We start from the raw sequence: 15,023 nt of genomic DNA on the forward strand, positions 1-15,023 counted from the left end.
AACATTTTAACAAGTTGTATTTTGGAGCCAAAGGTAAACTTAAGTGTATATTTCCTTGCCACTTTTAAAGGCATGTTTACCATGTGTTGATAAACAGTTCACTGGAGAATTGTAATGTGTTCACTGTTCATCATTTACAGCGTTTTGTCAACCCACTGCTTAAACGAAGGCCTCACCACACCATGTCAGTCATTCTTCACCCACTGATGTTAACTGTGGCTGGGAATTGAACTGGTTGTTTCGTCAGTTTCCTAGTGCCACCACTCCATTCAATTACATCCTGTTTAATGTGTATAATTATAAGTGGCATTCTTACTCTTTGGTTCTATTCGGTAAAGTCACGTAGGTAAAAAAATTAAAACAACAAAAATCACGACGTTTCGGCCACAACACAAGCGGCCTTCATCAGGTGAAGGGACCAACCTGTCCAGCGGGCAGCGTTGGAGTGAAGAAAGCCAAGCGCTGGTCGCCTCCCTTTAAGCTGTGAGGGGGCAAACAGCAAACGCTCTGACAAAGGAAATTAGCATGAAACGCACCACTGACAAAGCTTGGAATTAGCACAAGATGATAATACACCACCCTGGGAGTTTGGAATACCACTATGCATGTTGTTGTTGCAACGCAACAACAACATGCATAAATACAAACTGACAATTTCATCCTTGCAGTCACGAAAGCTTCAAATCTAGAAGTCGCATTCTATTTTTGGTGGTCATACGTTCAGTATTTTCTGCTGAACTGAGTGTTGGATTTATTCATTTTAAATGTACTTTTTGCTTGGTTACATTTTGCTCAGGTAACAGCTCGCATTTGCGGTAACTGGTGCCATACATCAATGTCTTGTCTGGCATTAGACACGTCTGTACGAACAGTGTTTTCATTAGCCTCCATTTATCAGTTAGGGGAACAACTAAGCTCGAAGGGGCAGTACGTGTCGTTCTGGTCACTCAACACGACGTGTACTGTTCACGGACCACTGAGAAAACGCGTTGCAACAACAACATGCATAAATACAAACTGACAATTTCAGCCAGTGCAGCAGCTTTATATAGCATGACCACATCGATTCAAGTTTCACAAACATCTTATTCGTATGTGCAGACGTGTAGCAACTACAATAATGTTTCTTTGAGGTGGTAGAGCCGGATGACTGCGTCAGCTGTAGCAGATTGTATCACTGTAATGCCTCCATTATGTTTGTGAATCGGGCATTGAATTGTTATATGTTCCATGGTTCTGGGTGAGCCCAGTCGCACACTGGAGAGTTTTTTCTATTTTCCTTTTTTGTGCATCGACCGGATGTTGTTTAAGGTAGCCCGTAAGCTTTACGGAAGATCGAAGCCAGGTACCTTTTACATCGGGTCTTTCATGAGGTGTTTGTGTCTTATGGACTTCATTCGGATTTCCAAGAATCACGTTTGAATGTTGACTTAAAGCTTTCGTGACTGCAGGAATTCACATTCTTGGGTCTTTCGGTAAAGTCACGTAGATAGGTTCAAAGAAAATAACAAAAAAACTACGACGTTTCGATCACAGCACAAGCAATCGTCATCAGGAGAGCAATCTTATTATCCCTGAGATCAGGGCTAGGCCAGCCCTGAACAAGATCCGTTTACCATTGGGAGAAGTGACAACAGCAGATGTCAGTGTGAAGGCGATCGGTATTACCTTAGTGTTGCGGCATCTCTTCAGAAATGTGAGTCACTTGATCGAGTCGACGGATCTTGTTCAGGGCTGGCCCAGCCCTGATCTCAGAGATAATGAGATTGCTCTCCTGATGACGATTGCTTGTGCTGTGATCGAAACGTCGTAGTTTTTTTGTTATTTTCTTTGAACCTATCTACGTGACTTTACCGAAAGACCCAAGAATATCACGTTTGAAGTTACATTGTTGAAGGTTAAGCGCGTGGGTCCAAAAAGGCTTGCGCGACTCGAGTGCTGGCGAGGGACTGTATTGAGATCCGAGTGGATGGGGAGACGTTCGTTTTTCCACGATTTGCTGTGCTTCCCGGACAGTTGCAGTATTGAGGCAAATGGATGGGGAAGTGATGCGTGGCAACTCGAGAAGCCAGGATTGTGGATCCTGCTTTAAGGTTCAAGTGCCACCGCATTGCATCGTTCAATTGGACATCAACAAGCCGGGTGTGTGCCGAGCTATTTATGGTCCATGCCATTGCACAGAATACACAAGGACCATGGCTTATACCATAGCACCGGTGATAAATAAGAATTATCAAACAAGAACATGGAACAAAAGCTGAAAAGTATTTAGGAAAAAAGCGTGGAGCGGTGCATGCTGAGAGTTACTCCGGGATGGAAAGAGGAATGCAGATGTACTGACATCGCAGACGTCGCTGTGTAATGCCGGCGGTAGAGGGGCACGGTGTGCGATGTACTCACATCGTGGACACCACGTATATAGTGACATCGTGGATGTCACTGTGTAATGCAGGCCCTAGAGAGGCACGGCGTGCGATGTACTCACATCGTGGACACCACTTGTATGCGGGTGTCGTGCTGGCCCTAGAGGGGGCTCTGTGAGCGCTGAGTCATAGCGCTGAGTGACACCACGCTCAGGTGTGCATTGCCGACCCCTACAGGATGGGGTGTGAGAGTGTCAGCCATGGAATCGGGTTACTTTAGGCCATGGCACTCTGGTTGACCCCGGAGAACACGTGACTGGTAAAGTCTACACAGGGTCCCCAAGTGGGGGGCTAGGGGTGGTCACGTGTCGGGGCGAGATCCTGCTCGAGGATTCTAGAAGGTGGTCGTGGCCAAGGGTGCGGCCAGCCACGACCACGGAGGATATAAGCTGGGTCCCCAGAATTGCTGTTGTCATCCTGAAGATCTACATTCGACGTCCGTGAAGAGTCACCAACACGTGGACCTGGACCCAAGCTGGGGTCCTGTCCGTTGTAGCTACTCCCAGTGTAGTTACGGTGTAATTAGTGTAGTTAGCCTGGTGGTCACGTAGCTAGTTACGGTGTAATTAGTGTAGTTAGCCTGGTGGTTATGTAGCTAGTTACGGTGTAATTAGTGTCATTAGCCTGGTGGTCACGTAGCTAGTTACGGTGTAATTAGTGTAGTTAGCCTGGTGGTTACGTAGCTAGTTACGGTGTAATTAGTGTAGTTAGCCTGGTGGTCACGTAGCTAGTTACGGTGTAATTATTGTAGTTAGCCTGGTGGTTACGTAGCTAGGTACGGTGTAATTAGTGTAGTTAGCCTGGTGGTTATGTAGCTAGTTACGTTGTAATTAGTGTAGTTAGCCTGGTGGACACGTAGCTAGTTATGGTGTAATTAGTGTCGTGATTCATAATAAAGGTTTTTGGGTTAGATCGCGTTAGTTATAAATGTGTCGTAACCCTCCACCACCCGACACGGCCAATCAGCAAAAAAGTGTCACGTTGACAAAAGACAAAAGAGTTCACTACATCAGCCCACCGCTGTGTTGAAGGGTGAATCCACAACATTTACAGTTTGAATACGACGTTTCGCTGGTAATTACATCCAGCATCATCGGGCAATTCGCCAGAATGGTAAAGCCCTCACTTGCTCCCGGTCTTAAATAGAGCAGCAGTAGGGTGACGTCTTCATTTAACTCATTCAGGTGCAGTAATTATATAATCGATTGGTGATCAGTGACAGCACCGTGACTACACGGGATGTCGCGCTTGGCCTGAGCAAAAGGCAGACGGCACAAAGAATGAAGACGCACAATATGACACTGTGAACTTGCGAGACAATTTCGTTTTGCGCGTGCGACACTCACCGCCATTCTGCTGGGTAAAATGTGTAGTACTCTTTGGTTCTATTGGGTAAAGTCACGTAGGTGAAAATAACATAACAAAAAATCACGACGTTTCGGCCACAACAAAAGCGGCCTTCATCAGGTGAAGGGACGAGACTGTCTGGAGGACAGCGCTGACTTTACCCAATAGAACCAAAGAGTATGGATCCTAGCAGTCACGAAAGCTTTAAATCTAGAATTAAAATGTGTAGTCCAATCACTTGGCACTAAACATTTTATTTAAATGTGAAGACCTTTGTCGATCCACTGCTGGATAAATTCCTCCACCACGATGTTTCTGCCATGGGGGTTGTTTGACCATCATTCACCACATTGGTCAGTGTGGATTGGTGGACAGGTAGGTGCCCAGAATTAGTTCAGATATCACTCGCTAGTGATGTCATCCATGATCAGTAATCAAACTTGAGTCGCTGCTGGGTTCATAGTGCATTGCGCTAACAATTGCACCGCTACTACACCTTAAACATTGAATGTCATCATTGACCACGATCAATCCACAGCTGGATGAAGACCTCCCGGTGCTATCCGTGTATCTGCTTGAGTCCCGAGTGGTTGGGGTCATCTGAGTGGAAGTGGTGTGTGGTTATCCACGTCGGGTGAGTTTTCTCACCAACCTGCATTGACCAGGGTATAATGACTAACGGTCACATATCTTTCCCACAATTTTAACGCATCTTGATACATTAACCAGAATCTGAAAATATGAAATATTCATCATTACGAGGAAATAAAACAGGAAGGAGACAGAGTCCTAAACATGGATTTCTCTTTTTCTTAGTTCTTTCGGTAAAGTCACGTTGAAGGGAAACAATAAAATAATCAAATATATATATAAAACAATAAAAATTCTCACGACGTTTCGACCATAACACAAACGGTCGTCATCAGGTGTGTCGGTTTGCATATATTTATTTTTAAACGGTGTATTTATTTATAAAAACGTTAGCGCCACACGCAGTGATTTGGCAGTATATTTAGAAGGACTAGTCCATCTATGTTCTGAAAAGAGGAGGGGGGAGACGAAAAATTTTAATGTATGCTGTCTGAAAGCCACTGTAAGCGTGAACAATCAATTAAGACCTGAAATGGTTTATCAAATCTTTCCAATGATTGCTAAGCCAGAATCCATCTTCTCGGTTGAAATTGTCTCTGTGCTTGTATATGTGGATAGCCTCATGAACGAATCTCTCATGGTAGCCAGATGGCTTACAAAGAACCTCTGTCTTGAAAAAGTCAATGTCATGTGAGCCTACTGAATTATAACAATGATCTGCCACGGCCGAGGTGTTGGTCCTACCGTGTTTAAGGTCTGCTTTGTGTTCACGAATGCGGTCCGAGACATGGCGTTTGGTTTCTCCAATGTAACTACTACCACAGAGGCAACTTAGTTTGTAGACACCGGGGTATTGTATGTCCGGAATCACATCTTTTACAGACGGAACCAGATCACGGATTTTATGTAATGTGTTGAAATGGACCTGGATCTTGTGTTTATTCAAGATTTTGGACATCTATTTTGTGATCCCCGCAATGTAGGGTAAAGTGATGGTTTTGAAAGGCTCCTCAAGTGGGTCCTTCTTCATGGTTTGAGTGATAGCTATGCGGATTGTATAGTCGGAGTAACCATTAGCCTTAAGAGCTTGGTGTACGTGCTTGAGTTCACTGTCTATGTGTTCCTGGTCGGATATGCATTGGACTCTTTGATACAGAGTCTTGATGAGAGAATTCTTCGGTGATGGATGGTGGTGGGAATCCGGCTTCAGATAAGCATCCGTATGGGTAGCTTTCCTGTAGACAGAGTGGCTCATTGAACCATCAGGTCTCTTTTTAATTAGGACATCCAAAAAAGGTAGCTTGCCATCTTTTTCGACTTCCATGGTAAATCTGATGGCTGGGTGTATGGAATTGATGTGGTCGAAGAATTGGTCTAGAGCAGGCCGGCCATGTGGCCAGATGACAAAAGTGTCATCCACGTACCTCTTCCATAAGGTTGGGCGCAGAGTGGCAGTCTGGATGGCGTCAGTCTCAAATTTCTCCATGAAAATGTTAGCTATAACCGGAGATAGGGGGGAGCCCATTGGGGTGCCCTCAGTTTGTTTGTAGAAAGTTCCATTCCAAGTGAAGTATGTATTGGTTAAACAGTGTCTCACCAGGGGGGGTACCTCAGTGTTTAGTCCTTGATGAACCAAGTCTTCAATGATTGCGATGGTGTCAGGTACAGAAACCTTGGTGAATAAGGAAACTACATCAAAACTGACAAGCAGGTCGTCTGGGGACAGGGAAATACCCTTGATTGTCGATACCAGGTGAGTAGAATTTTGTACCGCAGAGGTGGTTTTTCCAGTGAAAGGATGCAGGATTTCAGACAAAAAACGAGCCAGTTTGTAGGTGGGGGAGTTGATAGTAGAGACGATGGGACGAAGGGGTGTATCTACTTTATGTATTTTTGTTAAGCCGTATAATCTTAGTGGCCTGGCAGCAGAAGGTTTCGACGAAAACTGTTTAGATTGATCAATTAATGCGGTTGAATCAGAAATTATTTTGTTGGTTTGTGTGACGAGGCTGTTGGTGGGATCTCTTTTTATTTTTGTATAACTACCATCGTCGAGTAATTCTTTAATTTTGTTGTTGTATTCTATTTTATCCATGATGACAGTAGCATTGCCCTTGTCAGCTGAGAGGACTACAATATCATCCCTCTTTTTTAATTTATATAATTCAAAACGCTCATCTTTGCTGAGGTTGCTAGCTGGCATCTTAGCGTTTTTGAAGGTTGCAGCGATTTCAGATATTTTTGGCATTGCCTTTGTCGGCTGAGAGAACGACGTTCTCTCAGCCGACAAAGGCATTGCCACTGTCATCATGGACAAAACAGAATATAACAACAAAATTCAAGAACTACTCAACGATGGCAGCTATACAAAAATAAAAAGAGATCCCACCAACAGCCTGGTCACCAAAACGAACAAAATTATCTCTGATTCAACAGCATTAATTGATGAGAACAAACAGTTCTCGTTGAAACCCTCTGCTGCCAGACCACTAAGATTATATGGCCTTCCAAAGATACACAAAGAAGATACACCCCTTCGTCCCATCGTCTCTACTATCAGCTCCCCCACCTACAAACTGGCACGTTTTCTGGCTGATATACTGCGACCTTTCACTGGAAAAACCACCTCTGCGGTACTAAATTCTACTCACCTGGTATCGACAATCAAAGACATTTCCCTGTCCCCAAACGACCTGCTTGTCAGTTTTGATGTGGTGTCCTTGTTCACTAAAGTCCCGGTACCTGACACCATCGCTATCATTGAAGACCTGGTTCATCAAGGACTGCATACTGATGTACCCCCCCTGGTGAGACATTGCTTAACCAACACATACTTCACCTGGAATGGAACTTTCTACAAACAAACTGAGGGCACCCCAATGGGCTCCCCCCTATCTCCGGTTGTAGCCAACGTATTCATGGAAAAATTTGAAACTGACGCCATCCAGACTGCCACTCTACGCCCGACCTTATGGAAGAGGTACGTTGATGACACCTTTGTCATCTGGCCACATGGCCAGCCTGCTCTAGACCAATTCCACGACCACATCAATTCCATACACCCAGCCATCAGATTTACCATGGAGGTCGAAAAAGATGGCAAACTACCCTTTCTGGATGTCTTAATTAAAAGGAGACATGATGGTTCAATGAGCCACTCTGTCTACAGGAAAGCTACCCATACAGATGCTTACTTGAAACCGGATTCCCACCACCATCCATCCCAGAAGAACTGCCTCATCAAGACTCCATACCATAGAGCCCAATGCATTTCCGACCAGGAACACATTACCAGTGAACTCAAGCACGTACACCAGGCTCTCAGGGCTAATGGCTACTCCGACTACACAATCCGCAAAGCCATCACTCCAGTCATGAAGAAGGATCCTCTTGTGGAGCCACTCAAAACCATCACCTTACCCTACATTGCAGGGGTCACTAAAAAGATCTCCAAAATCCTGAATAAACACAAGATCCAGGTCCGATTCAACACAGTACATAAAATCCGTGATTTAGTTCCATCTGTAAAAGATGCTGTTCCAGACATACAGTACCCGGGCGTTTACAAACTAAAGTGCCTCTGTGGTAGTAGCTACATTGGAGAAACCAAAAGACATATCTCGGACCGCATCCGTGAACATAAAGCAGACTTGAAACACGGTAAGACGAACTCCTCTGCCGTGGCAGATCACTGTTACAATTCAGTGGGCTCACATGACATTGAGGTTCTTTGCAAACCAACTGGCTACCATGAGAGATTCGTTCATGAGGCCATTCACATATACAAGCACAGAGACAATTTTAACCGAGAAGATGGATTCAGGCTTAGTAACCACTGGAAAGATGTGTTAAATCATTTCTGTTCTTAATTAATTGTAATTTTACGATGACCTTCAGACCGCAGCTCTTTCGCCAGCATTGCCTCTTAATACCTCTCACACCACGGTTAATGGTATGGTTTACAACATGGAGTATACTAGGGCTTCGCAGCTGTCTCTCTCCCCCTCCTCTGTTCCGACCATGGACGAACTCGTCCGTCTGAACGGGGCCCGTAGCTATCCGTGGTACGGAAATTTGAGGGTAAGAATCCACCCATTTTTTCACCATATAGCATTGTGATATATAACGACTTATGGTTGGTAGCTTAGCTGATTGGAGAATATAGAGTTTATTGATAACATGAAGGTAATTTATATTTTAGTTTTTATTGGTTCACTATATAGTACTGTGAATAGCTCAGATGTGTAGTCATTTCTGTGACCAGTCACTAGCAAATCACCCAGTTATTTCAATGCTAAATTCGCCTAGTTATTTCAATGCTAAATTCTCCTGTTTGATTTGTACTAAGTGCCTCGGTGAATGTGTATGCTCTGACTTCAACGTAACTATTTCTGTAGCAGTTACAAGCGAATCACTCAGCCATTTCAATGCTAAATTCTATGCTAATCCCATTATCAAGGGGTGCCTCTGCGGATGTGTATGCCTTAATTTAGCTATTTCAATGCTAAATTCTATGCTAATTCCTTTTAACAATGGGTGCCTCTGCGGATGTGTATGCTTTAACTTTTAACATAGCTATTTCTGTGACCAGTCACAAGCTAATCATTCAGCCATTTCAATGCTAAATTTTATGCTAATTCCTTCGTCAAGGCTCTTTGTTCCTCTCACACAGCTTAAAAGCCGTGATCTGAACGTGGCTCTCTCACTCCAGCGCTGTCCTACCAGACAGTCTCGCCCCCTTCACCTGATGAAGGCCGCTTGTGTTGTGGCCGAAACGTCGTGAGAATATTATTGTGTTATTTTATTTTATCAATTTATTATTTTATTCTCATTCTACGTGACTTTACTGAAAGAACCAAAGAAGATAGATGGACTAGTCCTTCTAAATAAACTGCCAAATCGCTACGCACGGCGCTAACGTTTTTATAAATAAATAAATACACCGTTTTAAAAAAAAAATGTATGCAAACCGACACACCTGATGACGACCGTTTGTGTTATGGTCGAAACGTCGTGAGAATTTTTATTGTTTTATATATATTTTATTATTTTATTGTTTCCCTTCAACGTGACTTTACCAAAAGAACTAAGAATATGAATTACTCCAGTCACGAAAGCTTTAAATCAAAATGGATTTCTCTGTTAGATGCAGTCATTTGATGCCACTATTTGTGATATCTCAGGGAACACGATGTGACAAATCAAGCATACCAGCTTATATGGAAGAATGTCTCGATTCCAGCTCTCTAATCAACAGATAGACCCGATGCTTATATAAATAACCACATTGTACAGCTTACCGACCTGCCAAGGAGTTAACCAGTTCTTTCGATGTCCTCTAGTACACAGGTAACTATAGGCTACAACAGGTGTTTCGTAAAGCCAGTAGATACACCTTTCTGCGGCCCACTTTTCAACTCCCACAAAATCAGCAGCCTGAAATACAATGCAGCGATACGGTCCAATTAACACTTCAATGGCGACTAATGGGAGATGCGAATGGACCGTGGAAGACTGGCCCACAAACTTCAGTTTGAGAATGCAGAGGACTAGAGGGAAAAATGCCAAGGAAATCCCAATCGGATACCCCCCCCCCCCAATTTCTCTCTACGAAGAGTTGACGGCGGGGATTTGAGAGGCGGCAGCAGCAGCAGCAGATGGTGGCCGTACGCTTGTGGCAGCGAAGCCCCGAGTAGCCGTCCCTGCAGGTGCACACGCCAGGGAGCCGCGCAGCGCCCGCCGTTGACGCAGCCATCTCGGCACAGCGCTGTTCGGGGGGCATCGCCAGAGGCGCACGGGAGGAGGAGCCTTTAGCCGTCGGCAGAATCCTTGCATCGGGTAGAGCTGCCCCAGACATCGTCGTCGTCGTTGTCGTCGGCCGCCAAGTGATCGGAGTGGCGATGATGACGCATTGGCGAATGTTCGTGCGTGTGTATGTGGTCACAACGGTGACTTCCTGGGCCTCAATTATGTCGGCGCAGACTTAAATGAGTACCTGGTGTGCTGTGGATACAACGTCAGCATTGGGGCGACAAAAGCGGCTTTGGGGCCGTCCATAAATGACGTCACGCGATTTTGGACGATTTTTGACCCCCCCCCCCTCGTCATTGTCACAAATGTCTGACCCCCCCCCCCCAAAAAAAAAGATAAAACATCTTCTTTGGTCTGGTAGGACAGCACTCCAGCGCTGTCCTACCAGACAGTCTCGTCCCTTCACCTGATGAAGGCCGCTTGTGTTGTGGCCGAAACGTCGTGAGAATATTATTGTGTTATTTTATTTTATCAATTTATTATTTTATTCTCATTCTACGTGACTTTACCGAAAGAACCAAAGAAGATGAATCATTGCAGTCACGAAAGCTTTAAATCGAAAGATAAAACATGCTTCAAATCGCTTTAAACTATTGTCATTGTAGTGCGTATTTATTGTGCCGCTGCACTCTGATGTTGTAGGAGAAAACATTTATTAACAAGTCTATTTAATTAAGTGGAACGTGTTGTCTATATTTATTTAAAGTTGCGCATTTTGATGTGACGTCACATTTATCACCCCCCCCCCCTCGTCACGCATCGTCACAAATGTCTGACACCCCCCCCCCCCAGGTGCGTGACGTCATTTATGGACGGCCCCTTTGGCGTGGTGTTGGCCACACCACCTACTCGATACAAGACGTACACAAGCTGAAGAATCAGACTGGCGAACGAGAGGCACAATTGAAATAAATACATCGTGACACGGTTGGCATAGATGAGGTGAGAAGGAAAGGAGAGCACCCCATACCTCTGAAGAGTGGCATAACCTTTCCTATCATAGGGGCACAGCTGACAGTAATTCTAGAGGAATGGGATTATATTATTGCTGTCTCTGAGAATCGCGCTTCGTGTTTGATCGCTCTCATCGGATAGGGCGACCTGAAAAACTGGCGGTGTACTTTCGGGTTACCAGAGCACAGAATGCAAGCTCACATTCACTCGGGTAAGATGGGCTGCAAGCACAGTGGCCAGATGTTAACTATCTCGCCTGGTATACAGGAGGTCGTTGGTTCGATCTCGACTGATGCCTGCTGCTGTATATTTGGATGTTCTCCCCTTGATCGTGTGGCTTTTTCTCCGAGTCCTCCGGTTTTTCCCTCCCAATTCAGAAGCATGCGTTTGGAGTATTTGGCTGCTAGAAATTTTCACACGATAAGCCACTTCGTTGAGCTATCATTTGTGGCCAGGTCGCTTCTAAAAAAAAGAGCTTTATAGCTCAGTGGGCCCCGGTAAAATAAAAAATAGTTTTAATTTAGTATGAGAACGCAACATTCTCGTCGGCAATGGCATAAGACAGGAGGCGGCAGTGTATACGTGGTGCATCTGCATTCGAGGCTTAGCCAATTTTCACAGCCTCAGATCAATCCACTGCTGGATGATGCCTTTCCCCATATTATATGGGTTGCTTCACCATACTGCACCATACTGGTCAATGCGGTTTGTTTGAAGGGGTCCAGATATCACTTCCAATTCATGTTATAGTCATTCCCTGTAATCGAACTTACAGTGAGGGAAAAAAGTATTTGATCCCCTGCTGATTTTGTACGTTTGCCCACTGACAAAGAAATGATCAGTCTAAAATTTTCATGGTAGGTTTATTTGAACAGTGAGAGACAGAATAACAACAACAAAAATCCAGAAAAACGCATGTCAAAAATGTTATAAATTGATTTGCATTTTAATGAGGGAAATAAGTATTTGACCCCTCTGCAAAACATGACTTAGTACTTGGTGGCAAAACCCAGGAGTGTCCCACTTTTGTAGAGGAAACCTTTACAGCAAAATCATCAAACACCCACCACCCCCACCACACTACCGTTCCCAAAGTCCGCCGAGTGGAAGGTCATGGCAACGCAAGAAAGTCGACTGATCTTTCACGAGGCCAGGACTCCCCACGCCCGTGTCTGAGGGTTCTAAGGTCAACTGTAGTTTAGATTAACAAAAATATCTGAATGCAACTGCAACTCACAAAATAACAAAATTAACCCAGAATGCACCAAATCTCGTCAGATCTTTGAAGCTCAACCGGGGAAGAGCCTGGGTTTAGTGCTTAATTTGAAGACTGTCTGGGAAAAGCAGACGTTTTATGCCTTGCGCTGCAAGTTGGCCAACAGATGTCGGTGTACGGTGACGCTTTTTATATTCTTGGTTCTTTCTGTAAAGTCACGTAGCAGGGAAACAATAAAATAATAAAAATATAAAACATCTATGCAGTTGTCGAGTGTTACCCCCCCCACCACCTTTCGTATGCACAGGTAATCTCCGAGTTACTCCGGTTTCCTCTCACGAGCCAAACAAGCTACAAAGGAATTGGTCGAACATCTGAACGCTGGAACTTCATGAATACAAAATCTCAGAAACAGTCAGGATTTCCTGAGTAAATGAACGGGAAAAAAATATTCTGACAGTATTATTATTATTATCACCCACGGATGCGCATGTGAATGCCGTTTTGTCAACAGCGCTGGATGCAGCAACAATACGTTCCTAACCTGAAGCTACGAAAAATCTCCCCTATGCATTAAGTGCCTGGCATGAGCAATTCACATTTTTCAGATTCCGTATTCAAAGATCGCACGTGTCCAAAACCAACGGCGCCACGTTCAAGTTGAAACCGGTTCCTTGCGAAGCCTCGGGAGGTACCGGTGGGGCGAGTGGGAGGACGTGTCTCACGGTGGGCCCCCCCCGACCCCAAACTCCCCCTTCTCTCTCCTCGCCGTCCGTCTCGATTTCCACCGCGGTTCTAGTTTCTGTACCGTGCCGCAATATCGGACCACAGCCTCTGCATGTCCTCCAGGCCCCTGGTCCAGAGCTCGCGTAGCTTCACCCAGCCGGTGCGCGCCGTTATCAGCAGGTAGTCGGCGTTCTGCGGGTATCGCAGGATCGTGTAGCGGGCCATGACCAGCGACTGGCAGAACCTGCGGGGAAAAGTAGACCATGTTGTTGTTGTCGCCGTTGCTGTCGTGACGGTTAATATCGTTTGTTATTCAAGAGGGTTTTTGCTGCCGACTTGTTGATCGGCTGGGATTTTAGCGTCCAGGAATTGCAGCCATAGTTGGATCAAGTCTCGTGGTCAGCAGCAGAAGTGCCAGCAGAAGGAAAGTCGCTGTCTTCATCTTCCTCGTCTCCAGCAGCAGCAGCAGTGTGATCAGCAACATGATCGTAAACAACATCGCTATGAGTGTCTTTTCTATAATCATCATCACCGTCATCAGCAGCATCCGTAAAAGTGCTGTTAGCAACATCATGGTAATCAGCATTATTATGTCTTAACTGTTACTGATCCCCCCCGTTCACCAACACACATTAACCAGCATGGTGAAGTATGGTCAACTACCGCGACGATCGACATGGCATTGGCAAGACCTTCATTCATCATTGGTCTGATGAAGAGCTTTAAATAAATAATAAAGCACGTTTCGATTTAAAGCTTTCGTGACTGCAATGATTCATCTTCTTTGGACTGTCCTACCAGACAGTCTCGTCCCTTCACCTGATGAAGGCCGCTTGTGTTGTGGCCGAAACGTCGTGAGAATATTATTGTTATTTTATCAATTTATTATTTTATTCTCATTCTACGTGACTTTACCGAAAGAACCAAAGAAAATAAAGCACTTTTTTTTTGCCGCACAATCATCGAGTTTATCGGATTCTCGCCAGACCTGGATTAATTCTCGTTACGCAACCGCCACAGGTTTTTGAAGCCAACGTTTCCCGATGCGGCCAACGGCGATCCGGGCAGACCCGACCCGAACTGCCCCGGCCCCCCTCCGCTCTTACCTGCACGCCACCAGGAAGTAAACGGCCCTCCTCTCGTCCTCGGTGAGGGCCTGCACGCTCTCGTAGCCGGCCAGGACGTGACCCCCGGCCTCCATCGCCTCGCCGCTCTCCACCATCATGTACATGATGGCTATGGCCAGGTCGTACACGTGGTAGCCGAACATCATCGAGTTGAGGTCCACAATGCCAGAGACGCGGTGCCGCGGCGCTCCCTCCGCCGACTTGGGCCCCTGCTGCTGCTGCTGCTGCTCGCTTCCTGCGGCCACCTCCTGCACCAGGATGTTGTCGTCAGAGAAATATTAAATTATCTCAAACACAACTGTCGGCAGTGGCAGAACATGCTTGTCAACAAGGACACTCAATTGATTTTGACAATGTTGCAGTGGTGTGTAAAACTAATTATTACTGGCAAAGACTAATTAGAGAATCCATTGAAATTGAGAGGAACAAGAATAACTTTAATCGCTCTGACAGCTACAGGCTTAGTGCGGCCTGGAAGCGTATTATTAAATAATACACATTACATTTTGATTTAAAGAATTACTAATCTACAACTCATTACTAATCATAACCAATGACTGATTACTAATCGATTATATAATTACAATACCCCCCCCTCCGCCTCTAATCACTGCACCTGATATGAGTTAAGTGATGACGTCACCCTGCTGCTCTATATAAAACCGGGAGCAAGCGAGGGCTTTACCATTCTGGCTAATTGCCCGATGATGCTGGATGTATTTACCAGCGAAACGTCGTACTCAAACTGTAAATGTGGATTCACTCTTCAACACACCGGTGGGCTAAAGTAGTGAATTATTTGTCTTTTTGTCAACGTGACACTTTTTT

At 45.1% G+C, this 15,023-nt stretch overlaps 1 protein-coding gene across 1 annotated transcript; it reads right to left on the minus strand.

The window, feature by feature from the left end:
- Nucleotides 1–11,970: 11,970 nt before the first annotated feature.
- On the minus strand, nucleotides 11,971–14,456 carry LOC142915746 (hydroxylysine kinase-like). Its single transcript, XM_076061446.1, has 2 exons — nucleotides 14,175–14,456; nucleotides 11,971–13,312 (listed from the first exon to the last, which is right to left on the minus strand). The coding sequence occupies exons 1-2, from the start codon at nucleotides 14,339–14,341 to the stop codon at nucleotides 13,138–13,140; spliced, it is 342 nt and encodes a 113-aa protein (XP_075917561.1). The 5' UTR covers nucleotides 14,342–14,456; the 3' UTR covers nucleotides 11,971–13,137.
- Between the last annotated feature and the right edge of the window lie 567 nt (nucleotides 14,457–15,023).

The sequence above is a fragment of the Petromyzon marinus genome, unplaced genomic scaffold (assembly GCF_048934315.1).
Source record: "Petromyzon marinus isolate PM22_M1 ecotype Great Lakes invasive population unplaced genomic scaffold, UKy_Petmar_22M1.pri1.0 PM_G_Scaffold_344, whole genome shotgun sequence".
In the NCBI taxonomy this organism is placed as follows: domain Eukaryota; kingdom Metazoa; phylum Chordata; class Hyperoartia; order Petromyzontiformes; family Petromyzontidae; genus Petromyzon; species Petromyzon marinus.